Source organism: Gopherus flavomarginatus, chromosome 1 (genome assembly GCF_025201925.1).
Source record: "Gopherus flavomarginatus isolate rGopFla2 chromosome 1, rGopFla2.mat.asm, whole genome shotgun sequence".
In the NCBI taxonomy this organism is placed as follows: Eukaryota; Metazoa; Chordata; order Testudines; family Testudinidae; genus Gopherus; species Gopherus flavomarginatus.
Genome location: NC_066617.1, coordinates 340,142,641 through 340,170,404, shown reverse-complemented (window position 1 = coordinate 340,170,404; position 27,764 = coordinate 340,142,641). Strand labels below are relative to the sequence as shown.

General features: G+C 39.7%; 1 protein-coding gene across 12 annotated transcripts in view; it reads left to right on the top strand.

The window, feature by feature from the left end:
* Positions 1 to 27,764, top strand: part of YAP1 (Yes1 associated transcriptional regulator) — a 153,896-nt gene that overhangs the window by 76,951 nt on the left and 49,181 nt on the right. For 8 of the 12 annotated variants that reach the window (XM_050941512.1, XM_050941514.1, XM_050941511.1 and 5 more), the window contains exon 4: positions 2,239 to 2,352. The exons of the other annotated variants lie outside the window; for them this stretch is intronic. In XM_050941512.1, coding sequence (XP_050797469.1) covers positions 2,239 to 2,352 — 114 coding nt within the window. The remainder of the gene's footprint in view (positions 1 to 2,238; positions 2,353 to 27,764) is intronic. 12 annotated transcript variants of the gene reach the window in all.

The following is a 27,764-nucleotide window of genomic DNA, read 5'->3' as shown; positions in this document are numbered from 1 at the left end:
CCTGTTTCCAGTTCTCTGTACTGCTACAGACTTCTTATGTGATCTGATTCTAGCAGACAGGTTAATTCCTTGGACTTCAGAAATCTGGGGCACAAATCCCATTAATGGTTGACATGGGTATTTTCACATCTGTAAACAGTTTTTGGAAGTGGCACACCGCCACCAGTAACTCATGAGGAAGACTGAGTAGCTTTCTATTAATTATATAGTTACTTGATTTACTCATTTTATGTGTACAACTAGTTGCTGAGGTCAGACTGTGTTTGGGGCAGGTTTCTTCTGAAAGGAGGCAATCTTGGAGCCATAGCTCCAGTAGTGGAACAGTCCAGAGAAGCAGAGCCCTGCTAACTGGCAGATATCCTCTTTATATCTGTGCACCGTGTTTGTGGATTGCAGATGGATGCAGCTCCAAATTTTATATCTAAATCTTGAAAATCTGCATATCTGCCGATATCCATGCAGGATCCTACAGAGAAGGAGGTGCAGAGCAGCCAGTTTGCACCTGAATGGAGAAATTTTACGCAGAAACACAGTTCAAATGAAAGCTGCTTGGGTCAGGGACTGTTCCTATGTATTTGAACAGCAACTAGCACAATGCAGGCCTGATCCTGACTGAGGCCTATGAGTGCAAATACATGTTAATTTATTCTTTAAAAATTCTCAAGAAAAGTTCTCCTAAAATTAAGCAAAAATCTGTTTTCCCCCAGACGACGAGCCACAGAGGACCATGGCGGCAGACAAGCATCCGCTGAAATGCTGCTGAAATTCTGGATGACGCTGTTTGTCAGCGGCAACCAGCATCATCAAGAGGTATCACTGCCAAAATTCCACGGCATTTCGGCAGATGCTTGTCCACCGGCCAGTACGTGGGCGCACTTAGATGCCTTGGCGGGCGCCATGGCACCCACAGGCACCGCATTGAGGACCCCTGGTTTAGAGTGATCATGTGTACATACCAGTCAGGTCTGTACTATATAGGACTTCTAAAAACATAGCCAAATGCTTACCAGCCAACCTTTGTAGATTGTTCTTATTGGCATTTTGTTTCATGTTAGATTGAAGAAGAGGGGGAGAAAAGCCTGATGCCTGTTGGAGGAAGTTCTGTGTAATTTTATCTTTCTTCTTGAAATTTGTGGCAGAGGCACCAAGAACCTTGTTTAGGCACCCCTTCTTATTGTTTAAATCCAAAGAAATAAGGATGGTGTTCTTTCAAGTATCTAAATCACTTACACACTTCCAGAAGTCCCACCCTAAGTTAAATAAATGTATGTCCCAACAAAGGCAGAAGACGACATAGTCCCACCTCAAAGAGCCTATAGTCTAACTAAAGAAAATACAGGTGGATGATTGGTAGGGAGGATGGGGACGACATGATAAACTATAGATGAGAACCCGTAGTGTTCAGGAGCAGTGTTTCAGTGGCAACTCTCCAACCCATATCTTGCATGTCATTTGGTAGCCGAAGGGCCAGAGAAGACCATCATGTTTCCTCATTCAGGCATAGCCCTTGGAGTCTGCTACAGGGGAGATTTTGAGATAACATGCACAGGCCTACCTGCTGGGAGTGGGATGTAGCATGAACCTTCCTGTCTCCTTCAGACTCTGTGCATTTGTGTTTCTTATTTATTTGCTCTTCCTCCACTTTCTCATCACTTTTTCTCTCCCTCCTTCCCTGTAGTATCATGCCTTGCATCTGCTGCGGCCTATAGCACTTAAGCAGCGGTGGGGGATGATTCCGGTAAATTTTGCTCTGCTGCCTTATGTTGGAGGAGCAGCAAAATAAAACTTCAGAAGAATCATGTCAGTTTCGTGCTGCTGCTGAGCCTTACTTACCAGACAAACTTTCACCATTAGAGGGGGAGAATTACTTCCTACCCTGATACAATTTCAAGTGCTCATACTGGTTTCATTCTGGCAGGCTTGACTTATTGCTGGTTTTGTATTTTAAAATTCCTTTACCCCGAATGGACCCTAGCAAAGGAATAAGTGCCAAAACATATTAAAAGACAAACTCCAGATTTTTAATAAAATGGCATAAATGCTTTATAATCTCATTTGTATGATTTCCTCATAACCCCTTTTCTGCCCTCCTCCCAGGACTGTTAGACATGCGCTTGAAACTATTTGTTTCATGTACTGTTTTACATGTAAAATGTTGGGATTTTTTTTTAATTTAGATCTATTTTTGAGCTGGAGCAAACAAGAGCCTACTATGAATTCCTTCCTTCTATATTGCAGGCCCACTCCCTGATGGATGGGAACAAGCCATGACCCAGGATGGAGAAATTTACTACATAAACCATAAGAACAAGACCACATCTTGGCTAGACCCAAGGCTTGACCCACGCTTTGGTAAAAGTTCATCTCACTTAAGAATTTTTTTTTATTCACTTTAGTTTCAGTTCACTTTAGACATTTTCACTTTGCAGGCACATTTTGGAATATTTTTAGCAGTAAGATAAAATACTTTGATTTGAATCACATACACCCTAATTACATCCTTTAAAAAATAAGTATAAATTAATATTCTCTCTGTCATCTAAATCTTTGATGCCAGGGATCAGGACTTCACTAGTTGCTTCATAGGGTTACCAACTTTTGTGGCATCCAGGAATTACTTTGTCAGAATAAAGCATTTGATCCAGGCTCTCTGTTCTCCCACAGTTGCAAATCTTTTACCAGCTAAAATGATGCTTCCCAAAGAAATATTTACTTTCCTTTATAATATCCTAACGAACGTATTAATAATAATCATGCTGTCAAAAATCCATTTGAATCACACACCAGCTTATAATTCCAGCTTGCTACAGTGATGATCATGAGAAAGCTGTCCGTTTTTAAACAGTATTGAGAGAAATATATGATAGTGTTGCTTGTATCAAAATCTTATTTGAGGCATGGAAAATACTCATCGGTTACTATTTTAGTAAAAATAGAATTATTAAAATCTTTTTAAATTAGAGGAACTAATCTTTCACTTTTTTTGGTAATGTTAATTTTCAGGCAAACAATAAGAGAATGTTATAAACTTTTCAACCTTTTTAGGCTGTGTACCACTTTCCAAATAATATAGTCTACTACATATCTCCATCTGAGATAGGGTCATAATATACCTATGAAAATGGTGGGGGGCAGGTGGGGGAGAGGAGGAAGTCTGTAAGGGATAATATTATGCGTCGTCTGCCATTACAGGATTTTTCTCATGTACCCCCGATAAGAGCTCATGTACCTCAGTTGAAAACCGTTGCAATAATGGGATATAGCTAGAGTACAGTGGATTGTGGAAATCTCAGATATTGTTTAGCTGCATCATATAAACAGTTATTGAGCCGTACAGAATTTTAATAATTTTCTCAGGTCATGTTTTAGAATTAAGGTATTTTGGGTATTTTGTTTTGTTTTGTTTCTGATACGAAGTCGTGATACTTGACAAAAAGTCTGCCAGCTTTAATAGGTACATTAGCTTTTCCTTGATTTGTTAGCCAGATAATTCACTATTTTCAGTTCCTTTGGGTGGATTTGTGAGGTATTTTTTCAGAGCTATGGAAAAACCTGTATAAAAAAGAGAGCAGATTTTGTGGTTTTCAAGCTTTAGTCTTGGACTCAGTGCGTCTAAATGAAAACAGTGTGCAGATCACTGAGTAGGTCAGGCTGAGGGGATACAAAGCCTTTGAAGCTTTACAGGGGTTGACCTAACAACAACTGTGGGCCCCTTTTGGGAGAGTCATTAACTCCATGACTGCCATATAAACAGTATTGTGGAAAACTCAAACTCAGCAGTTCACTTTTATTTTAAAATGGCTGCTAGAAATTTCAGCTATTATTTTCAACTTTGTAGTCGTAAATGTTTAAATATCTGTCCTTATGAAAACCACAGAATTATCACAATTTGTTTATAAGCTGCTGACTAGCTTGTAAACTGGTTGAACCACAGTGCAACCTGAGTCAAAGGTGGGGCATATATGGGAGGCTGTCATCTTTGGCAGATCTGTCCATATTGCCCTTAATACTAGCCTTCTGAGTTGTCCTATTTGTGTGTTGCAAAAGCAGTGTATTAGTCATTTAAACTTCAGAATCTACTTAATATATGAATAGTAATCTGTGGTTGAAACAGGAAGTAAAGTAATTTAGAAAAATAGTGTTGCCTTTTACTATGAAAAGAGGGATGCCAATTATGTTTACTTAAGTAATCACTCAGGAAATGTATTTTGCTCTTCTTCCATGTATTGTTTTACAGTTTTGAATTATAAGAGCTTGGGTCAGCCAGCTAGAATTAAAAAAGAGAAAATGTTTTTAGGTAAGATGTATTTAATTTCTAAGTACTAATTTCAACTCCCGTAAATAGTACTGTCTCATTAGAAGGATGGAACTACTTGTCCTGAGCATACTGAAGTTCCATAAAATGTTAAGGCTGTGGCAGTTAAACTGAAAAAGGACAGAAATGTCCAAAAGATTGCATAAGGGTTTCTTACTGCATAGTTTCCCTTTTTGGGCCCACTGTGTGTGTGTATCCCAGACAGGATTGAGTATGTGCCAAGGCTTTTTATTTTGTGGTTGGACTTTTAATCTGTTCCAGACCTTTTCAGTCAAAGAGCTCAAGTGTAACTGAAGGGGGCAGGGAAGGTGGGGGGGGACACCAAAAACCCATGTGAGCTCCTCTGATCTAGAGTGACGGCAAATAGAGACAAGCTGCTAGCTGCTGTTGAGCTTGAAGGAGTTTTCCTTGAAATGTGTACAACTTCACATTCTATTGTGGTTTACATTTTTATCATCTGTGCCAAGAAAGTATAAAATCTTATTCTTGTTCCCTTTTCTGATATGACCTCCTCCAGGCTACTCCAGCAGTGTACTTACTATAGTTTTGTTAGAGTGTCAAGGTAGGTGAGGTAATATCTATTATTGGACAACTTCAGCTGGTGAGAGAGACAAGTTTTTGAGCTTACACAGAGCTCTTCTTCAGCTCATAGTTTTGTTGACAGAGGTAATTTACTGTGCCTGATGTTTTATTTTACTTTGTCGTTTGCAGATCTTCAGTAAATGTGTGCTGATTTGATTGATCAAATTTGATTGAGTCAAAAGCTTACCTTTCAGTGATTAGTAGGAGTTCAAAATAGTGTTTATTTTTGAGACTGCCATGCCCTTTTGTAGCCTGATTCTTTCCACTAAGGGCTTGGTTTCCATTCATTGTTGTTGGTTTCTATTCATTGTTGGCACTTGAAACAAGCTACTCTAGATAAATTCATCTTCAGATCCCTAAACATAAGGGGAAATTTCACTGTAATGGCAATTTTCTATTGACATCACTTTTTTTTTTTTAAAGTAACAACAGTAAAGAGGCATTTAGTTCACTTTCTTGATGTTGCCTCTGCAGATCCCTCACCGCATGAGCTGCAGAACACATAAGATAGTATGTGCAGGCCTGCCTCTCAGTTTCGGTGTTGTGGGAAAGATGGCATGAAAGACACTAGCTGTTGCTGAATTCCTCTCTTCTACCAGCTACTGTGCTCAGGAAGTTGATCCCCATTTCCCTATTTTGCTTTGTCCTCATCAGTTTGAAGTTTTGTTAATACACCTCTATCCCGATTAGAACGTGACCCGATATAACACGAATTCAGATATAACACGGTGAAGCAGCAGGGAGCCCCGGACCCTTTAAATCACTGCCCGAGCCCCGCTGCCAGAGCTCCGGCGGTGATTTAAAAGGCCTAGGGCCCTGGCCGCTGTGGGGAACCCCAGACCCTTTAAATCCCCACCCGAGTCCCTCTGCCAGAGCTCTGACAGTGGTTTAAAGGGACCAGGGCTCCCCACAGCAGCTGGAGCACTGGGCCCTTTAAATCCCCACCGGGGCTCTGTCAGCCAGGCTTGGATGGGGATTTAAAGGGCCCAGCGTTCTGGCCACAGGGGCTGGAGCACCGGGCCCTTTAAATCCCTACCAGAGCAGGACTCAGGCTCGGGCGGTGATTTAAAGGGCCAGAAGCTCCAGCCGCTGCCAGAGCTCTGGTGGCGATTTAAAGGGCCTGGGGCTCCCCGCAGCAGCTGGAGCACTGGGCCCTTTAAATCACCACTGGGGAAGCCAGTCCAGTCCGTCACGGCATATCAGCTCTTGCCGATACACGATACCAGACCAAATCTGATATAATGCGGTCTCACCTATAAGGTGGTGAAATGTTTTTGGCTCCCGAGTACCACGTTATATCTGGGTAGAGGTGTAGTTAAGTAAGGTATGGTTTTGTTGGTGGTGTTTTCAGTTACTGCTTTTATTCAGGAGTTCACAGGGATCTTGTCCAAGTTGCCTTGCAACTTTGTTTCTGGCACAGCTGATCAGGAGTGGAGGATAGCCTTGAAAACCCATCTCAAACAAGAAGTCCTACTGTCCAAAGTGTTTGGGCAAGGGGTATTCATCCTGTGGCTTTGAGACTTGCACTGTGTTCATGCCTCATGCCAGCCTGGAAAGAAGCATAGTTTGAGGCAAATGGATTGAAGAGAAATTACCTTGAAACAATACCCCAAGCCTGAGTGGGTCAGTTCTGAAATCTAAAGGCTCCAAATGCAAGAGAAGAACCTTGGCTATGACACTGGAGTGTCTGAGACTCTGGTATAAGGTCTTTTAACTATTGGATTTGAGGTGTTCAGATCCATCACTGTGACAAAATGCTGTTGTCTGGACTTGGATCTTAGTCTTCAAAGCCGGTGTCCACAGAGGGAAGGGTCTCGTCATGCCCCACCACAGGCAGTCATTTCAGATTAGGCATGACCAAAGGAATTAGGCCTTCCTCAGACCTGGAACAGTAGGACCCTTTGCAGTAGTAAGGCACTTGGAACAGATTCACTGCACATACGCTTCTGTGGGGCCTCTGCACATGCACAGTGGGACTTGTAGGGTCAGTCTTCAGTCATGAGTCTTCCGTTAGTGTCTCCTGCAGAAATGTCTTTCTGACAGAATAGTTGATACCTTGAATTTATGTTCCAAGACCTCTATTTTGAGGAAAATGGGAGGAGTTTGAGAAGATTATGACTGTATCTGAAGGGTATAGATCTTCTGATAATGATCCTCCTTGGTCTGACCATCCTACCTGTCTGTCTGCTGCTAGGCAGTTATAGGCTTTGCCTTGGATTTTGGCAATTTGAACTCCAGCTCCTCTTGTTTCATGTTCTTTTTCCAGAGGCTATTTCAGCAAAAGGGATACAGGATCAGGCTGACTACAAGTATAAATTGCTTTTTACAAGTGTTCTAGACCACTGGAGGAGCTTTTTCTCTCACCATGAAAGGTCCCCAGATTCTGCATTACTAAGGGGGGATGACTGTTAAGAACAAGTTTCTCAGTCTTCACCATTACCTATGGATGGTTCTCCTCTGGGAGCAATGAGAAAAATATAGGATCTGGGAGGTTAGGATTGTTCGATTTCCTGATATCCGTCTCATCTAGGTAGAAAGCAAATCCCATAAGTGTGTTGGAGTTGACGGAGTGAGGAGGAACTGCTTTTCCAATACATTTCAGGCTTGTAAAGACAATGAAGGAGCTATGGACTCATCCAGCTGCAGTGCTACAAGTTTCCAGGAAATACCTTTTTTTTACCAGACACCCAGGGAGGGCTTTTAACTACTTTTTAAGCATCCTTCCCTGCTCTCCTTCACAATATTTGTGGCCTCAGAAGGATTTAGGCATTTCAGAGATCTTTTTTTGTACTCATGTGAGCTGGGAATCTAGGAACTTGGATCAATTTGTGAAGAAAGCATATTTCTGGATTTCTTTAACTTTAAAGGCAGCCAACTGTTAGGCTCTTATGAGCCACTATAATTGTGTCTTATGGGTTAAATTTTCTGCATAGTCAAATAGATGCCTGGGAGGGAAAATATTTGAGGTTTTGTCCACCATCAAAGAAGATAAGTTGGTGGGATGATATTATTCTTTAAGAGCCTCATAATATTTTTTACTTTGGAACTTGGTCTCTAGCAATGGTGGGAGTTTGGAGATGTTTTTAGCTGCAGATATCAGGACTGTCTTCTAAAGTGCAGGCAAAGATATGTTGGTTTTTGAGGATACTAATCTGTTCATGTCGAAGAAAGGTGTTGAACTTAGAAAAAATGAAAAAACTATCAGAAATCATCCATTAGCTTTTTGGTCTGTCTAAGGTATCCTGGATCTCTTATGTGTCAGAGGTCCTGATACCAGTCTCCGCCCTTGTTGCCTCACTCCAGTTGGTTTCCACTTGACAGTTTCATGTGGGAGTCTGTGTGTTGGCATCCAGAATAAAACCCTACAATCTGACCCCAACTCGATGGGATCTGACTACATGTGTTAGGTCAGGTCAGAAAACAACCTGATGAGCTCAGCCTCAGGTTGGGTCAGTTGCCTCTAATGATCTTCTGCTGCTTGTGGGCTTGGCGTGGTAGTAGTGTGTGCCCCACTCCTGCTGGCCTTTGTCATCTTGGTGCAGAGTGAGTATGCTGATGATTAGCTGTGCCTCTCACTGTGCAGTGCACACAGTGCCACTGCTGGCAGGAATAGAGTACGCTATAAGGAATGGGATGGAGAATAGTACAGAAAAGCACTATGCCGTTAAATACCTGAGTGGTATTCCCTCACTTGGAATACTGTGTTCAGTTCTGGTCACCCCCTGCCAAGAAAGATTGGGGGAGGGGTGTTTCAGAAGCGTTAGGAACATGGAAGAGGGATTGAAGAGAGTGGAATAGTTTACCTTAGTAAGGAAATTAATAAGAGGGGATAAAAGCTTACAAAATAATGAATACAGAAATTAGATTGAGGTTTCTATTCTTCTCCCTCCCCGCATCTTTTAATAATATCGAGGGGAGCACATCAAAACTGATAAAAGGAAATATCAGTTTGTGACACTCATTGCCAGAGGATATCAATGAGACAGAAAGCTTAGGATTCAGATAGATTTTAGATTAGATATTTATGAATAACAAGAAGATCTGGATTTAAATTAGTGAATATTTTAAAAAAGCTTTAGAATGATACTTCAAAGCTTGAGTTCTTATTATATCAGCCAATCTCTAATTATTGGGGGTTAAGAGGAAACTTTCTCTGGGAGAAGGCTATCCCATTATTGCCTGCTTCAGCATTTGTATTTCTAAAATAGCTACTACTATCTAGAGTTAGAGAGATGATATTGGACTGGATGGAACAGTAGCCTGGCTCATGGGACTTCTGGCTGTTTCTCAGTGGGTTTATGGAAGCCCACTTTGAACATTGGGAGTCTCCATCTTTTGATGAAGAGAAAATATAAGAATGGCCATCCTGGGTCAGACCAAAGGTCCATCTAGCCCAATATCCTGTCTTCCAACAGTGGCCAATGCCAGGTGCCCCAGAGGGAATGAACAGAACAGGTAATCATCAGGTGATACTTCCCCTGTCGCTCATTCCCAGCTTCTGGCAAAAAGAGGCTAGGGAAATCAGTCAGGATTGTTTTAGCTGCATGCTCTATGGCAAACTTTCTTTACAGTGTTTCATAAAAACAAACTACACCTCTACCTTGATATAACGCTGTCCTCGGGAGTCGAAAAATCTTACTACGTTATAGGTGAAATCACGATATATCGAACATGATTTGATCCACCGGCGTGCATCTCTCCCGCCTCCCCCCCCGGAGTGCTGCTTTACTGTGTTTTATCTGAATTTGTGTTAGATCGGGTCGCGTTATATCGGGGTAGAGGTGTAGAATTGTGACTATCTAAAATCTTTAACTTAAGGTGTTCTCAGTTCTTTATTTTTGCTGTCTGTCTTTTCCAAAGCCTCATGATCAATCAGACAAAGTCAGATTACATAGTTTGAGTGCAGAAAAGATTGATTATGTTGCTCAAGGAATGTGTGGACGTGTCTCCTAACAGTGTTACCATTTTCCATAAATTGGTGTCTCGTGTTAGGGCAGGTAGCATCTTTTTGGACCTGAAGAAGAGGTGTAACACAGTCTGAGAAACAAAGTTACTGCACTCTTCTTTTCCTGCATCTCCTAATAATAGTAAATGTGCACTCTTTTTTTCTCATTAAAAGCAAAATAATGTTTCAATTTTTTTGTGCATTTTAAAGGTCTGTTTATTTCTGTGTAAAGGGAAAAGATTATTTGAAGAGATCGTTAAATCTATTAAATCTGAGATAGCTGTGCAAAATGCACAATATGGAATGTATACATATTAGTAAAAATATGCTGTTCCCTATTAGTGAATTCTATGTCAGATTCCTCAGGCAGTGATATTGGTGCATCCATTGCTGATAATTGATATCCTGATCTGTTTTCCTGAGTAAGCACCAACCTTTTGTTTGTTTTTTTCATTTTTGCCTGATACTTTGAGGACAAGACAAAATAAAATATCTTGAATATTTTATAATAGAAATATTAATGAAACTGCTATAGAAATAATATGACTTAGAGTATTCATAATTGTTAGACTAAACCAAAATAAACCTGGATTTAAGCCAAAATAAGTGTCCCTACAGCTTTTTGGACCAATTTAACTAATTTTGATTTAAAATAGCACTTGACGTTAAACTGACACTATTTTTTTTCATATATACAAACCTTCAACCAGTTTCCAGTATGGCAGAATTGTACCTCCCAACTCCTTAGTTTCTTTATAGCCTCTTGTAAGTTTGCCAAATGCTTTTAAAATCCAAATAAATGGTTACTGGGTTTCTTTTGACTGTTTATTTTTTATTGGCATGCTCAAAGACTTCTAGTAGTCCAAGAGGCCCACTTTCCCAGTATAGACATCTAGGCTCATATTTGCCCCATTATATCTTGTTTAGACAATTATTTTATAAGCTTTTCATGTGGTAAGAGAGAAAAGTGTGTGTGTGTGTGTGTGTGTGTGTGTGTGTAAATATAGATATGTAGATATAGATATGCGGGGTACGGCAAATAGAAAGTAGATGTCTCAGATTCACTAAGGACCTTGTGCACACACACAAGTTGTGCCACTGTAACTATATGAATTATGGCTTGGTCTGTCATGACTTGTCTGCCCTCTGTTGAATGCCTCAGCATCCTGATACCTCTGCACAAGGTAAACCTAGTCAAACTGGCTGCCAGCAGGACTTAAGCCCAGGCTATACTTAAAAATTTGGTCAGCTTAACTATGTCTCTTGGCTGTGAAAATTTTTGCACTCTGAGTGCCATAGTTAGGTCAACCTAACCCCTGATGGACACATGGCTAGGTCAACGGAAGAATTCTTCTATTGACCTAGCTACTGCTTTTGGCGAGTGGATTAACTACATCAATGGCAAAACCCCTTCCCTCAATGTACGAAGCATCTACACTATGGCACTCCAGTGACAGAGCTGCAGCACCTAATCTGTGCAGCTGTAGCATAGACATACCCTTAGTCCTTCAGGGGCCTAGAAGGAGACACTTACCAATGAGGAGATACCAGGCCACTTAAGAAGGCTTGGCTTCTACTTCTGAGGGGCAGTGCTAGGTGAGACTGGGGCAGAGGAGGTCAGGGCCTTGCCCCAAGAGTTTAACTAAATGCTTGCATTTGAGTTTTGTTTGGCTGTCTGTGCCATTAAATAAATTCTGGTCTTATTGTTTTATTACTTAACTGTTTAGAGACTGATGCTGATCCTATGGCACAGGCCACCCCACTTCATACAGGTGACCAAAACTTGTGGACTACAGCAGGAAGTGCCTCTAGTGCCATTCTTTGTCCTGCGGGAGGGGGACGGGCACTACAGAGCAGCACCAGCTGCCACACTGGTATAAACTGTATGCCCTTAGTTTGGCTGTAGTGTTAGGTGTATAAAAGTACTTTTTATCAGAATAGCTATTCCTCTATGAGAAGGGGAATAAGCTACACTGTTTTACTGCTGTAACAGCATCCACATTGGGGAGTGTACCAGTATAACTATTTAGGTTAAAAAAAATCACACCCCTAACAGAAGTATTTATATATAAAGTTTATGTAGACAGTAGCTTTGCACGTTTTAGAACAGGACATATGACCTTGGATTGGGAAGGAGATTGAGGGTGCATGACTCTCACTGAGATTATTAATATTTAATAGTATTGCTTCAATTGTGTATATAACTTTTACACCCTAACTACAGCAGGAGGGTAGAAAGTTGTAGTAGCTTCATTCATGTTCAGTACTGTTTTTGAGAGCAAGGCGATGGAATGCAATCTTGTATATCGTGATTGTTACAAAATGGTGCTACCTAAAACATTATAAAACTTTTAGTGATTTTTCTATGAGCTTCAGATTTCTTATGTTTTCACATATTCCAGCTGTTACTGTTGGTATATAAGTGATGTACATTAATTTATAAATAACTCCCTAGTCCTTAAGGGAAATTTCTGTACTATTTTAAAAAGTATGATCACCTTAATTTTCAATTAATCTTTAATTAAATGAAGAGACTGGAAGCTGCCATCTAGCCTGTCTTCTGACCTGATTTGTGAAATAGGAAATGAGTGATGTGTAGCTTATGAGTGCACAAAGGACAATGAGGACAACTAATAGATAATGTTTTCACCTCAGCTCAGAGAGCCGAGAAGCGATGTGTAAGAAATTTTTGTATTCTCATTTATCTAATATTGAGAATGACTTATGATACATCTATTTTGCTAGATCTTAAGCTGAGAGCTACACTGATTTACATCAGCTGAAAATCAGGCCCACCGAATCATCTAAACTTACATTTCTACTAGTATATAGAACTTGACCTAAGATAATCTGAGTGTCATTTTTCTCAAGTCTATCAGGCGCTTTCATCTGCTGAATAGCACTCCTTTAACACAAATGTGCTGCTAGGAAGTAACAGCATTCTTTGGAGGCATGTCAGATCCTTTCAGTTATATCGGTACAACAAGGACAAATGTCTATTTTAAATTGTTCTGAAAATTCAGTTTTTAAATCAGGTATCTAAATGAGTTCAAAGAAACTTTAGTTTATTTTGAACTGCTTAGATGTCTCATCATTCACGAACAGATTATAGCCATTTTCACTTGCTGCTCAATCTTGTTTGTATTTGAAGTGTTTCTGCCTGTCTGTGCTATAGAAAATGCAACGTCTTTTAAGACTGAAATTTAAAGTAGTGGAGTGAGTATACTCCACAAGATTACTGTTGAGTGCCACATACAAACAAATCTAGAAGTCGCTGAACCAACTGCAACAGCATTTTTTCCCTAGTTTTAGTGATAAATTAATTAGGGGTAACAGGGCAGTCTTTGATACTGTAAAATCATGGAAGTTGGTCACAAATCCTGTTATACTGTTTTAGGATACAAAAGGGACAGTTCTTAATTGATGTTTGCAAACAATGGTAGCCTTGTTTAAAGAAAATTAAGATTTCAAAAACCTGCCTACATTCATTTCATAGTCTCAAAATATCTATTGCCCTAGTAAGAGAAGAACTAAAAGAAACCAATACTTGAACATAAATAAGAATGGCAGATGTAAATGTTTTGAAGTCATAGTTATGGATAAGTTATTAGAAGAATAGACATAGTAGGAAAAACTTCATCTCAACCAAATATTCAATACAGGAGTGTGTACAGTGGTCACTTGTCTTCTAAAATTGGGTTTAAGCATCAGTCTTCATCCAGTTTTCCCCTGAATTCCAGGGTATTCAAATTAATCTGCAAAACAGAGTTGCTATCAGTGAAAGCACTTCATTATGCTCTTTTCAACTTAGTTTTCATAATATTGTTTTTCATAAACCATTTTGTTTTCCTTGAGAGATAAGAACAAACAAAAGACAAGTGCAAAGTACAGTAGAATCTGAGTTATGAACACCTCAGGAATGGAGGTTCAGAACTCTGAAATGTTCGGAATTCTGAACAAAACAAAACTTGCCAAAGTTTACAATTTAACAGTGACTTAATACAGCTTTGAAACTTTACCATGCAGAATAAAAAATTTTAACCATCTTAATTTAAATGAATTAAGTACAGAAACAGTTTCCTTACCTTGTCAAATCCTTTTTAAACTTTCTCTTTATTTTTTTAATACTGTACAGTCCTTGTGCTTTTTTTGGTGTCTGCTGCTGCTGATTGCATACTTCTGGTTGCAAATGAGGGGTGTGCTTGACCAGTCAATTCATAACTCTGAGGTTCTATTGTACTGCACTTAAGAAGGAAAGCTCAAATGCATAAATACAAAATGGGGATTAACTGGCAGGGGGCTAGTACTACAGAAAAGGATCAGAGGTGATAGTGGGTTACAAATTGAATATGAGCTAACAGTGTGGTGCGGTTGTGAAAAAGGCTAATATTCTGGGATGTATTAACAGAAGTGTCATATTTAGGGCCCTTCGTTTTCAGTTTTTATTTTTATTAAGTCTCTCAAATAATTGCAGTTAACGCACATGATTAACTCGAAAAAGTTAACTGCGATTAACTGCACTTTTAATTGCATTGTTAAACAATAGAATACCAATTGAAATGTATTACATATGTTGGATGTTTTTCTACATTTTCATATATATTGTATTCTGTGTTGTAATTGAAATCAAAGGGTATGTTATTTTTGATTACAAATATTTGCACTGTAAAAATGATAAACGGAAGAAATAGTATTTTTCAGTTCACCACATATGAGTACTGTAGTGCAATCTCTTTGTTGTGAAAGTGCAATTTACAATGTAGATTTTTTTTTTTTATGTTGCATAACTGCATTCAAAAATAAAACCATGTAAAATGTCAGAGCCTGCAGGTCCACTCAGTCTTACTTCCTGTTCAGCCAATTGCTAAGACAAGTTTGTTTACATTTGCAGAAGATAATGCTGGCCTTTTATTTACAATCTCACCAGGAAGTGAGAATAGGCATTTGCATGACACTTTGTAGCTGGGATTGCAAGGTATTTACTTGCCAGATATGCTAAACATTCGTATGCCCCTTCATGCTTCGGGCACCATTCCAGAGGACATGCTTCCATGCTGATGATGCCAGCTGAAAAAAAACATAATGCATGAATTAAATGTGACTGAACTCCTTGGGGGAGAATTGTATGTCCCCTGCTCTGTTTTACCCACATTCTGCCATGTATTTCGTGTTATAGCAGTCTCGGATGATGACCCAGCACATGTAGTTCATTTTAAGAACACTTTCACTGCAGATTTCACAAAACGCAAAAAAGATATCAATGTGAGATTTCTAAAGATAGCTACAGCATTTGAACCAAGGTTTAAGAATCTGAAGTGCCTTTCAAAATCTGAGAGGGATGAGGTGTGGAGCATGCTTTCAGAAGTTTTAAAAAAGAGCAACACTCTGATGCGGAAATTACAGATCTCGAACCACCAAAAAAGAAAATCAACCTTCTGCTGGTGGCATCTGACTCAGATAATGAAAATGAACATGCATCGGTCCGCACTGCTTTGGATGGTTATGGAGCAGAACCCCTTTATCAGCGTGGACGCATGTCCCCTGGAATGGTAGTTGAAGCGTAAAGGGACTTGTGGATCTTTAGCGCATCTGGCACGTGCCTGTTCTCGCTTTCAGATGACATTGTAAATAAGAGGCCAGCATTATCTCCTGCAAATGTAAACAAACTTGTCTTAGCAATTGGCTGAACAGGAAGTAGGACTGAGTGGACCTATAGGCTCTGACGTTTTACATGGTTTTATTTTTTAATGCTCTTTTTTTGTACATAATTCTACATTTGTAAGTTCACTTTCATGATAGAGATTGCACTGCAGTACTTGTGTTAGGTGAATTGAAAAATACTATTTCTTTTGGGTGGGGGGGGGGTTACCATGCAAATACTTGTAATAAAAAATAAATATAAAGTGAGCAACCGTACACTTCGTATTCTGCATTGTAATTGAAATCAATATATTTGGAAATATAGAGAACATCTAAAGTTTAAATAAATGGTATTCTATTATTATTTAACAGCAATTGTGATTTAATTTTTTGTCGCTTGACAGCCCTAATTTTATTTAACTTTTCCCAGTTATTTATTGGTATTTATTACTACAACAAAAAAAGGTGAAAATCTCTGGGAAAAACTTAATTTTTCTGAGTAAATATCAGAGTTTATTCTGATGGACATAAGGAGAGGGGGAAGTATTCAGTAGATTAATGCTCTGATTAATGGAATTCAATGTGGTTTGCTGCAGAACTAAAACAGAACTCAAAACATAATGCCACCTCCAAATTTAAGAAAATATATCTCTAATCCCTAAATAAAACCTTTCATTTGAATGAACAGTTTACTGTTGTAAACTTAGATCTATTAGCCTATAAATATTTACATTAAATAATTGTGCCATGCCATTTGCAGCACATGTACTGAACTTCATTCTTTTTTTCCTGATTTTATTTTTTTTAAACTTTCAAATACTACTTTGTGTTCTGAAACACATTTTTATACAGGTTTTCATTTTGTTCCCATGTTACTGTGTCAGATCTTTAAACAGTTGTCTGCTAACAGCTTGAAATGTTTACTTGGTGGGCACGAGATTAGTCAGTATGTTCAAGTGCACACCTTTCAGAGCTTGCGTGTATGCCTGTTTGTAGGTATCTTCTAGACTAATACATAGCCTTACTTCAACAGGCAGCTTTGTATATACTAATGTATTGTAATGCATATATCTCATACAGTGTATTTTCCTAATAAAATAACTAATTTTTATATAGTAGAGTGAAAATCAGGGGAAAAAAACAAATGTTTTTTGTAAAAACCAGGGTTTTTTGGTAAAAATGGTTTAAACTGAAAACGAAGGGATTATATAAGACATGGGAGGTAACTGTGCTCTGCTGTACTTTGCACTGGTCAGGACAACCTGAAGTTCTTATCCAGTTCTGGGCACCATACTTTAGGAAAGATAGGGACAGAATGGAGAATGTCCAGAGGAGAGCAGTAAAAAGTTTAGAGAACCTGACCTGCGAGGAAAGCTTAAAAACACTGTGTATGTTTAGTCTTGAGAAAAGAAAACTGAGGAGTGGGCGGGACCTGATAAGTCTTCAAATATGCTAAGGGCTGGAGGACTGATCAATTGTTCTCCATCTCCACTGAAGATAGGCAAGAAGTAAACAGTCTGCAGGAAGGGAGATTTAGGTTAGATATCAGGGAAACCTTTCCAATAATAAGGATGGTGAAGTAGTAGAAAGGTTACTGAAGGAGATTGTAGAGTCCCCATCACTGATTTAGTTGGGGATTGGTCCTGCTTTGAGCCAGGGGGTTGGACTAGATGACCTCCCATGGTCTCCTCCAACCCTGATATTCTATGATGCTAAGGTTTTAAAGAATAGGTTAGAGGACAAATATCTGTTAGAGATGATATAAGTATAACAGTGGTCCTGCCTCAGCTCTGGCATGAAGTAGATCAGCGGTTTTCAACCAGGGGTACATAGACATCTTCCAGACTCCAGAGGGTACTTCAACTCATCTAGATATTTGCCTGCTTTTACAACAGACTACATAAAAAGCACTACCAAAGTCAGTACAAACTAAAATTTCATACAGTGACTTGTTTATACTGCTCTTTATACTATATACTCAAATGTAAGTACAATATTTATATTCCAATTGATTTAATTTATAATTATATTGTAAAAATGAGAGAGGCAATTTTTCAGTTATAGTGTGCTGTGACAAACTTTTGTATTTTTATGTCTGATTTTTTAAGCAGGTAGCTTTTCGGTGAGGTGAAACTTAGGGGTATGCAAGACAAATCAGACTCATGAAAGGGGTACAACAGTCTGAAAAGGTTGAGAGCCACTGAACTACGTGACCTTTGGAAATCCCTTCCAGCCCTACATTTCTGTGATCCTATGAAAATATGCTGTAAAGGGATCCACAAGGATGACTTACATTTTTCATAAACAACAAATTGAAGGACCAAACTTTGTAAAAAGGCATACTTGAAATATGTTTTAAAGAGTTTTGATACTACTTTCTACCAATCCTACTGGTAACTTTTGTCTTTACAATCACATTTTCCTATTAAGAAAAAAAATCATCCTTGTTATGTGAAAAGGGCACTAAATATTGTGTGCCCTATCACAAAATGCTGTCAAATGCACAAAATAAACTGAGAAAATAGAGAAGTAATTTTTTTCCTCAGTAGGAATGGTTTTACTGTTGTGAGTAACAAGTTACAATTTTAGATCACAGTGTGACCTTTTGTAAGCTGATGGTGTTCCTTTTAAATAATAAATTTAGAGAGTACAGGTAGCTTGACTTTTGAAGGGTGAAGTGATTAAAACACAGATGAGTATTTGAATTGGTTTTCCCTATTCTCCTTGTAGATTACCTAGAAAGGTACTTAAACACAAATCTGCAGGAGGAATCTCTGTGGCTGTAAACTAGCAACAGTCCTGTGCTAGATTACACCAGCAGAGAACTGGCCCCTTAGGTCTGTGAATTGTAATAATTCTCTGCCTTGCTCTTTGAAAAGCCAGTGAGCAATAATTGTTTCCCCCATTTTTCTCATTAAAATAGGTGAAGGGTGGTCTAAATCTTCCAATAACTGTCAAGTATTCATTATCTACTGCAAGTCCATGCTATTTCAGGGGTCGGCAACCTATGGCACGCATGCCAATTTTTAATGGCACGCGGCTTACTGCTGGGACTCTGCATGTCATTAAAAATCCTGCCGACACAGCAAGCCGCGGGGTCTGCGGTCCCGGGCCGGAGTGCCGGCCCGAGCGCAGCAAGCCGCTGCCACCTCCCCTGCGTTCCCCTAGAGCCCTGCTGCCGCGCACGCAGCGCTCTGGGGGCTGGGGCTAGGTGCTCCCGTGGGGCAGCATTTGGCTCTGTGGGGAGGGAAAGATGCTCTCCGCTCATCCGGAGCCCTGCTGCTGCGCGCACAGCGCTCTGAGGGGTGGGGCGGAGCAGGGCTGCGTGCTCTGGGGTGGTGGCAGCAGGGCTCCAGATGAGCGAGGAGCCTCATGGTAAGGGGGCTGGCACTGGGGGGGGGCAGTGTTGGGTAAGGGGTGGGGGCAGTCAAGGGAGTGGTGTACTGGGGGATGGTTAGGGGCAGGGGTCTCTGGAGGGGGCAGTCAGGGAGTGAGGGAGGTTGGATGGGGCATGGGAGTCCTGGAATCTGTTTGGAGGGTGGATAGGGGTCAGGGCAGTCAGGGAACAGGGAGCAAAGAGGTTCCTGGGGGAGCAGTTAAGGTGTGTGGGGGTCTCTAGAAGGGATGGTCAGGAGACAAGGAACTGCGGGGGTTGGATGAGTCGGGAGTTCTGGGGGGACTGTTAGGAGGTAGGGGTGTGGAGAGGGGTTGGGACAGGCAGGGAGTGGGGAGGGGGTTGTATGGGTCCAGAGTTCTGGGGATCCTGTCAGGGGGTGGGGAGCAGTTAGATAGGCATGGGAGTCCAGGGAGTCTGTCTGGGTGCGGAGGTGTAGGTAAGGGTTGGGGCAGTAAGGGGACAGGTAGGGGGTAGGCTCCTAGGGGGGCAGTCAGGAGATACTGGGCAGGGAGGCTTAGATAGGGGTTGGGGTCCCAGGAGGGGGTAGTCGGGACAAGGAGTGGAGGGAGTTGGGGATTCGGGGATGGGCAGTCACCCAGACCTCTGCCCTGAGCCCTGACCCCCCCCCCTACACACACACACACACCCAGCCCTCTGCCCTGTACCCCCTAGCCCTGTACCCTCCACCCCTCTGTTGACTCCTTCATCCTCCCCACGACCCCAGCCCTGACTGGCACCCCCCTACATACCCAACCCCCCTACCCTGACACCTGCACCCCCCTCACATGCCCCCAGCCCTCTGCCCTGACTCTTGCACCCCCCCCATTATTAGCTCCCCCACATCCTATGTACCCCGCACATCCCCACCCCCACCCTGAGCACCAAACGGGAGTCCCTGCACCCTCATACCACATGGGAGCTGCCCAGGTAAGTGCCCCCACACCCAAACCTCCTGCCCCAATCCTGAGCCCCTTCCTTCATTCTAGCTCCTGGCCAGACCCTTCACCGCCAGCCCGGTGCTCGGTCCACTCCAACTCTCAGTTCAGTGCAGAGAGAGGAAGAGTGGGCCAGAACCAGAGAGAAGATAGGTACCCACTGTATGTGGGCAGGGCTGGGATCCCAGACCAGCACTGGGCTGAGCGGGTCCGGCAGCTGGGATCCCGGCTGGCAGGAGCCGGAGCATGGAACCCCTGAGTGGCAGTAGGCTGAGCCGCTCAGCCCACTGCCGGTCTGGGGTCCTGGCTGCTGGCCCTGCACAGCCGCTGGTCTGGGGTTCTGGCTGCCAGACCCTTCCTAACTGGGGTTAGGCCCCACTCAGCCCACTGCCGGCCTACGTGAACAGAACCCCAGACCAGCAGCGGGCTGAGTGGGTCGGTGGCATAAGATCAGCATTTTAATTTAATTTTAAATGACACTTCTTAAACATTTTGAAAACTTTGTTTATTTTACAATACAACACTAGTTTAGTTATATAATATATAGACTTGTAGAGAGAGACCTTCTAAAAAACATTAAAATGTATGACCAGCACGCGAAACCTCGGCACACCACTTCTGAAAGGTTGCCAACCCCTGGCTGCTATTTGTTGGTGAGTGAGGATTGAACAGTTAATGCCTTATATTTAAACAGCATCCTCAAACCATTCCAAAACACCTGGTATATGTTAAAACTGACTGTAGTCAACAAATCATGGAGGTAAATCATGTTACAGCTGCAAGTGCATGACACACACAAACCTTTATACTATCTTTAGTTCCCTGTTTTAAAAAAAAATACTAGTTCCCCTCCCCCAAATCCTCTTCTCTTCCCCTAGAAACAAAGCAATGTTTGTTCCTTTTCTGCCTGTGAGGTCTTTGCCTACCCTGTGTGGGTGCAAAGCCCCATATTTAAATGCTTTCCATACCCAAGAAAGGTAAGAAACCAGATACACCAGGAAACTGATAAAGCCCGGCTATAACAGATAAATGACGTTGTTTGCCTTTGAATTAAAGCCATTTAAAATGAGCTATGTGTAAGGATCATCACAAGACCTTTTGAGTCTGTAAGTGGCAATCAAGGTGCACAAAAACAAATATGCTTACATGAGATCATACTGATAAAGCTTATTTAGGTAGCTTTTACTGTGCAGATTTCAGCACTCCTTCCTTGCTTGGTCACAAAGCTTTTATCCACCCACACTGTTTCTTATCTGAATGTTTAGAGAAAAAACAAAAAGCTTGCCCCAAGGTGATAGTTTGGATACGTAATTAAGAGTTTTATAAAAATTTTAAAGATTATAAAAAAATGTTAATTTTCCTTGTCATTTTGTTTGAAGCAAGGTGTCTTCACTGGTAGTCAGGGTGGATAAATCAATTATTTTAAAAAATGTGTTTTATTTCAATCAGATTTATTTTATTTTTGTTTTTATTAAACATTTTTATTTTTTTAATCTGTTTAAAATGAAATTTGAATTTAATATAAAAGGTGTTAAGGCCTAGATTTATAATCTTTTTTAAAATGTTTAAATAAATAAATATGCTGAATCCATGAGACTCTATCAAAAACTTTCTATATAAAGAAAGAATCAGGAGAAAAACATCTACCGTTTGAAGTCAAGCTTTATAAATAGGGCACAATAGGTCAGCCTAAGCAACGTAGGAATCTGCCTCATTTTCAAGAGACTTAGGCAAGATGAAGAATTTAAACTCCAGTCACTTTTACCTAGGCATATTTGAAAATTTTCCCATGCTGACCTGAAATAATCAGTTTAATTCACTGACTAGAGTTAATCCTTCTGCGTAATAAATCATTTAGTTGTAAATGTGAAACATATTTTGGATACATAAACGTCTCTTGTCAAAACATTTTAATCAGAATACATTTTATATGCTGTTGTGTGTCTAATTAAAATTCTTGTTACCCTCCGAATGCAGCTTGACACAAGTAATGAGCAAAAAGTTAATTATCTATTAAACAAGCAAAATAACGTTCTAACGTTCTAAAAGTTCAGTTAAAAAGAATCTGAAAATATTAAGCTATATAGTTTCTTCAAAAAATGTATCTAGTTATAGTGTGTACCCTCTTAGGTAGCAAAAAGATGAACCAGATCTAGTGCAAAGGCTCTACTTAGTTGTAAATCAAGGTCTTCTCTAAGGGTTACACCAACCAATAAGAGAATTCACCTTTCTTTAGAAAATAACTGAAGTACAAATGGAACAGTTGATTAAAATTGGTTATTTAAATTGAGGCTTTCCACGTGGTGATTTAAATTGCCTTGATTTAAATCTGTTCACCCAGCTCCGAGTATTAAATATCCTATTTTGAAAACAGAATTGAAAGCGGTAAATTCTGATTTTTCTCCTGAAAACTAAAAGTAATGATGACTTGTTAAAGTCTTTATTTGAATTTAGATGGTTTTTCCGTTTTATGTTAGCTGCAATCATGGTGGAATTAAAATTGTTTTTAAAGTGTAATTTTTAATTTTCAAAATTTAACTTAAATTTTGTTCTAGTTCTTCTTATATTGGAATAAAAGTAATTATGTGGATGATGTGTACTTGTTTCTTCAATTAGTTACCTACGTTAGTAGAATGTCGGATTTTTGAGGTTTTTGTTCTACTGAGAAGTTTCACACTTAAAAATGCTCGTCTGTGCTGGAAAGAGACAAGTCATGGTCTTAATTTAACAGCCGTACTGTGAGAAACAACAAAACTGACAAGTAGGGCTGTCAAGCAATTTAAAAAAAAATTGTGATTGCTGTTATATTTAAATAAATGTTATTCTATTATTTTTTGGGTGTTTTCTACATTTTGAAATATATTGATTTCAGTTACAACACAGAATACCAAGTGTACAGTGCTCACTTTATATTTATTTTTTATTACAAATATTTGCACTGTAAAAAAATATATATATTTTTTCAGTTCACCTAATACATATACTATAGTGCAATCTCTTTATCAGGAAAGTTGAACTTGCAATTGTAGAATTAAGTACAAAAAACCTGCATTCAAAAATAAAATGTTAAATTTTTAGATCCTGCAAGTCCACTGTTCAGCCAGTTGCTCAGACAAAAAAATGTTGTTTATGTTTGCAGAAGACAATGCTGCCCGCTGCTTCTTTACAGTGTCACCTGAAAGTGAGAACAAGTGTTGTAGACGGTGTTGCATGTTATTTACATGCCAGATGTCCTAAAAATTCCTATGTCCCTTCATGCTTCAACCACCATTCCAGGGGACATGCGTCCATGCTGATAAAGGGGTTCTGCTCCATAACCATCCAAAGCAGTGCGGACCGACGCATGTTCATTTTCATTATCTAAGTCAGATGTCACCAGCAGAAGGTTGATTTTCTTTTTTGGTGGTTCGAGTTCTATAATTTCCGCATCAGAGTGTTGCTCTTTTTTAAAACTTCTGAAAGCATGCTCCACACCCCATACCTCTCAGATTTTGAAAGGCACTTCAGATTCTTAAACCTTGGTTCAAATGCTGTAGCTATCTTTAGAAATCTCACATTGGTACCTTCTTTGCGTTTTGTGAAATCTGCAGTGAAAGTGTTCTTAAAATGAACTACATGTGCTGGGTCATCATCCGAGACTGCTGTAACATGAAATATATGGCAGAATGTGGGTAAAACAGAGCAGGAGATATACAGTTTTCTCCCAAGGAGTTCAGTCATAATTTTAATTAACAGATTTTTTTTTTTAATGGGCTTCATCAGCATGGAAGCATGTCCTCTGGAATGGTGTCCGAAGGATGAAGGGGCATGCAAATGTTTAGCATATCTGGCACTTAAATACCTTGCAGTGCCAGCTACAAAAGTGCCATACATATGCCTGTTCTCACTTTCTGATGACATTGTAAATAAGACGACGGCAGAAGTATCTCCCGTAAATGTAAACAGCCTTGTTTTATCTTAGCAATTGGCTGAACAAGAAGTAGGACAGAGTGGACTTGCAGGCGCTGAAGTTTTACATTGTGTTGGTTTGGGTTTTATTTTAGTGCAATTATGTAACAAAAATAATCTACATTTGTAAGTTGCTCTTTCACGACAAAGAGATTGCACTGCAGTACTTGTATAAGGTGAATAGAAAAATACTGTTTTTTTTATCATTTTTACAGTTCAAATATTTGTAATAAAAAATAATATACACTTTTTGATTTCAATTACAATACAGAATACAATATATATGAAAATGTAGAAAAAATCCAAAATATTTAATAAATACCAATTGGCATTCTATTTAACAGTGTGATTAAAACTGCGATTAATTTTTTTGACCTAATCGCATGAGTTAACTGCAATTAATCGACTGCCTTTCTGATAAGCAATTATCCCATGCTATATTAACAACCAACACCATCTTCAATCAATATATTGAATTTACATAAGTCGAGAAAGCTGAAATGCTTTAACCAAACTGATGGAGAAGTATAATTGAAGTCACTGGTATTTGTATTACTAAATCATTAAGGTGATTTTGAAAATCCTGTCTGTAAGTGCCTAAATATGGGTTTGGAGTCTTTCTTTAGGCTTCTATTTTTGAATATTTAGATCTTTATATAAAATAAAGTTCACAATATGTTCATTAATGTATTGAAAGTCTAAATAACCTTTCTTTAACATTGAAGCAACTTTCTTTAAAAATGACAGATTTTAAACCATTGAGAGATTAAAATTTTAATTCAAATACAGTTGTAACCCCAGATGTTGCAAGCACTTTGAGCACAGCATTAGTCCCCTTGAGGTCAGTGACACTGTTTCTGTGTGTAGACTTGCATACCTGCGGAAACTGTTGTGGGATCAGAGCTCTGCTCTTCAACATTCTGTGTTTTCCTGTAGTAGTTACCCAATCCCAATAGCAGGTTTTTTGTTTTTTGTTTTTGTTTTTTTAGAAAAAAGCATTTATTGTTTAGTTCAGTATAGATTTTAACTTTAAAGTCGCGATAGCACAAATTTTGGAAAGTTATACAAAGGTTTGACCTGATTAAAATCAGTATTTTGTTTTCTAATCAAGTGACTTTAAATTGACTTTATTCTAAATCACTTGTAACCAGGGTGGAGTATTTAACATTCCAAAAGGTAATGTCCATCTACTAATGACATTTAAAATAGAGTATAACTTTTGTTATAAAATTTTCTGAAAATATTCTTTATCCTGTAAAGATGTTTCAAAAGTCTGATGAAATTAAATGAACATATTGATATGATTATTTTTGCTACCAATATCTATGTACTCCTCATTGGTTTTATCAATTACGGGTTTCTCATTGAGCCCAGAGGCTGCTGATAGTCTGTTTAAAACTAGAACACTATCTGATCCTATATTTATCTTGTATGTATTTAGTTTGACATATTAGTAGGGTATCTGAATTAAACACACAATCACAATTGTGGTTTTACTGGCTCAGTAGTTTAGATTTATGACTGTGAAACTTAGACCTTTAGAACCAATCTATTTTTGATGCAAGTAGTTTAGAACCCTTAGAAGCTGTGCTACATATGAAAACAAAATATTTTATTTTTGAACTATACAAATCGGTGTATAGATTTTAAATCTTATCCTAAAATTACTCTAAACATGCAAGTAAATGAGTGCTAAATATGACATCCGTCAGCACCTTTGTTTAATGTAATATCAGATTGTGTAAATTTTTATATTGAATATTATATAAAATTAATTGACGTTAATGAGTCATTGATATCTTTGATTATACATGGCAATCTCAGATAAGTAGCACCTCTCAATACTGTGTCATTTGATAGAAACACTATCAGTGTGAAATCTAGGCCATATCTGCACTATGAACTTATGCCAAGTTACATTGGCATAAACGTGCCACAATAATATATTGCTCATGCATGTGCGTATTAGTCTCTTTGTGTTAGAGTTGCACCTTTGTCCATGCAAAGTGTGGTGTACCATGCGTAAGTATCCCAGTATACAAGCCACCCTCCTGAACAGTGTCTATTGAAGAATTTTCACAGTGTGTTGTGGGGGATGCAAAGTTGTGGGGGCTGGGAACAATGGGTGACGTACTCATCATGCAACCTTCTCCATCCCATAATGCTACCCCATCTCCTTTTCATGCTTTTTTTAAAAATCCCGTAAACCTGCCTAGCACCTGTTGCTGCTCCCCATCTCTGACAGAATCATGGACCCTGCACACCTGTGCACTGTTGTCATGAACGTTGCAAATACAGATGAACAGTTCTCTGGTATTTGCAGAGCTGCAGAAGTACTGCAACAACAGGAGAAATGACCATTTCTAAGGGGCATAGTGAAAAACAATTCAAAGTCGTTGGTGGTGTTCACAGAGCAGCTGCAGACCGTGCAGCACTTCTTTTTGGCCCAAGAAACAAATGCTGACTTGGTGGAATCATATCATAGTGCACGTTTGGAACGACGAGCTGTGGCTGCAGAACTTTTGGATGCGAAAGGCCATGTTCCTGGATCGGTGCACCTCGCTCGTGCCAGCCCTCCAGTGCATGGACGTCATAAAGAGAGCTCTACTAACCATTGCAAAGCAAATGTGGTCTCATTTTGGAAGATAGCAATGCCAGATTGCTACCAGGCAGTGGGAAATCATTTTGGAGCTGGCATGCAAGAGTGTAGAGCTGTGATGGAGCGTTCACACCCAAAGTGGCTATAGCTGCCTGGTTTGTCCTGTATCTGTGAGGCAAAGCAGGAAAAGTTGCTGCTGGGGTGGAGGTGGAGTGTCTGTCTACATGTCTTACACTTTGAGCAGCCAGACATGAGAGCAATTAGAAGATCTCAGTGCAGAGCTATGCAGCTGAGGGAAGCCTTGAAAGAGAACTTTCCAGTACAGCAGATTACCGTGGCTGACACAGTGCTCTACGTGGCCCTGAAGTTTGTGGGTTGTTAGGAGTTGTGTAGTGCTTGGAGTACATTTATGAATATCACACTCTTTTAATGAACCTATGAATTATGTGATGGTTCGTGTAATAATTACAAATGTACAGTGAGTTTTCAACTAGACCGATGAGTTCTGCGGTCCTGTTCTGTTACAAGTAATGTGCTTTTGACTAGCATTAGGCAGTCTGCCGTATACGCTATGAAGTAATAAAGATGAAATTATTTCCAAAAAATAAAAATTTATTGCATACCAAAAACACTGCAAAACTGTACAATTAAAAAAGTATGGTGCAAACTTATAAATTAATGGAACAGAACTTTAAACGTAAAAGAGTAAAAAAAAAAAGTTCCAGTCAATTTCTGTCAAACATACACCAATCATGCCATTCTCGGCCATTGTTTGTGAAGCTGTAGTTTTTCTTACTGTCCCATTGTGTGAAATTGTAGGGGTAGGGATGAAGCTTATGGTGCCACCTGGAACACTGCTAAAATGGAGTTCTCCATTGACTGAAAAGAGAGGCGAGCCCATGATTGTTGAACCTGTAAGTCGACAAGAGCCTGCCACATCTATGTTTGCTGCCTGAGAAGCCCCATTATGTCCTGGTGTATCTCCCTCTCCTTTTCCTGATGAGATTCCTAGGCATTTTGCATGTCCACTCTTCCTTTCTCCAGACCATCTTGCTGTGTTCAACCTCCTGGGCCACAGTTCACAGTCCTGGCTTGCAGGATCTCACTGAACATGTCCTCCCTAGTCTCCTTTTTCTCCACATCACATCCACAGTGTGTGGATGGAGCCCCCCTCAAGGCCACAATGCAGCAGCTAAAGATAAAATAGACAGATGTATCATTGTATTTATAGTCATAACAGAATGCATGAGATAAGATTCAGAACTCCCTTTCTTATTCCCACAAAACTTTTAAATAAGATATGCTTACTGATAATTCAGCTTTGGACAGCCTTTGCATGGCACCTCTCTCCAGCCACAGCCATGGTGAGTATGGCTCTTGAGAGCTGCAGGGTGGAAATGAGA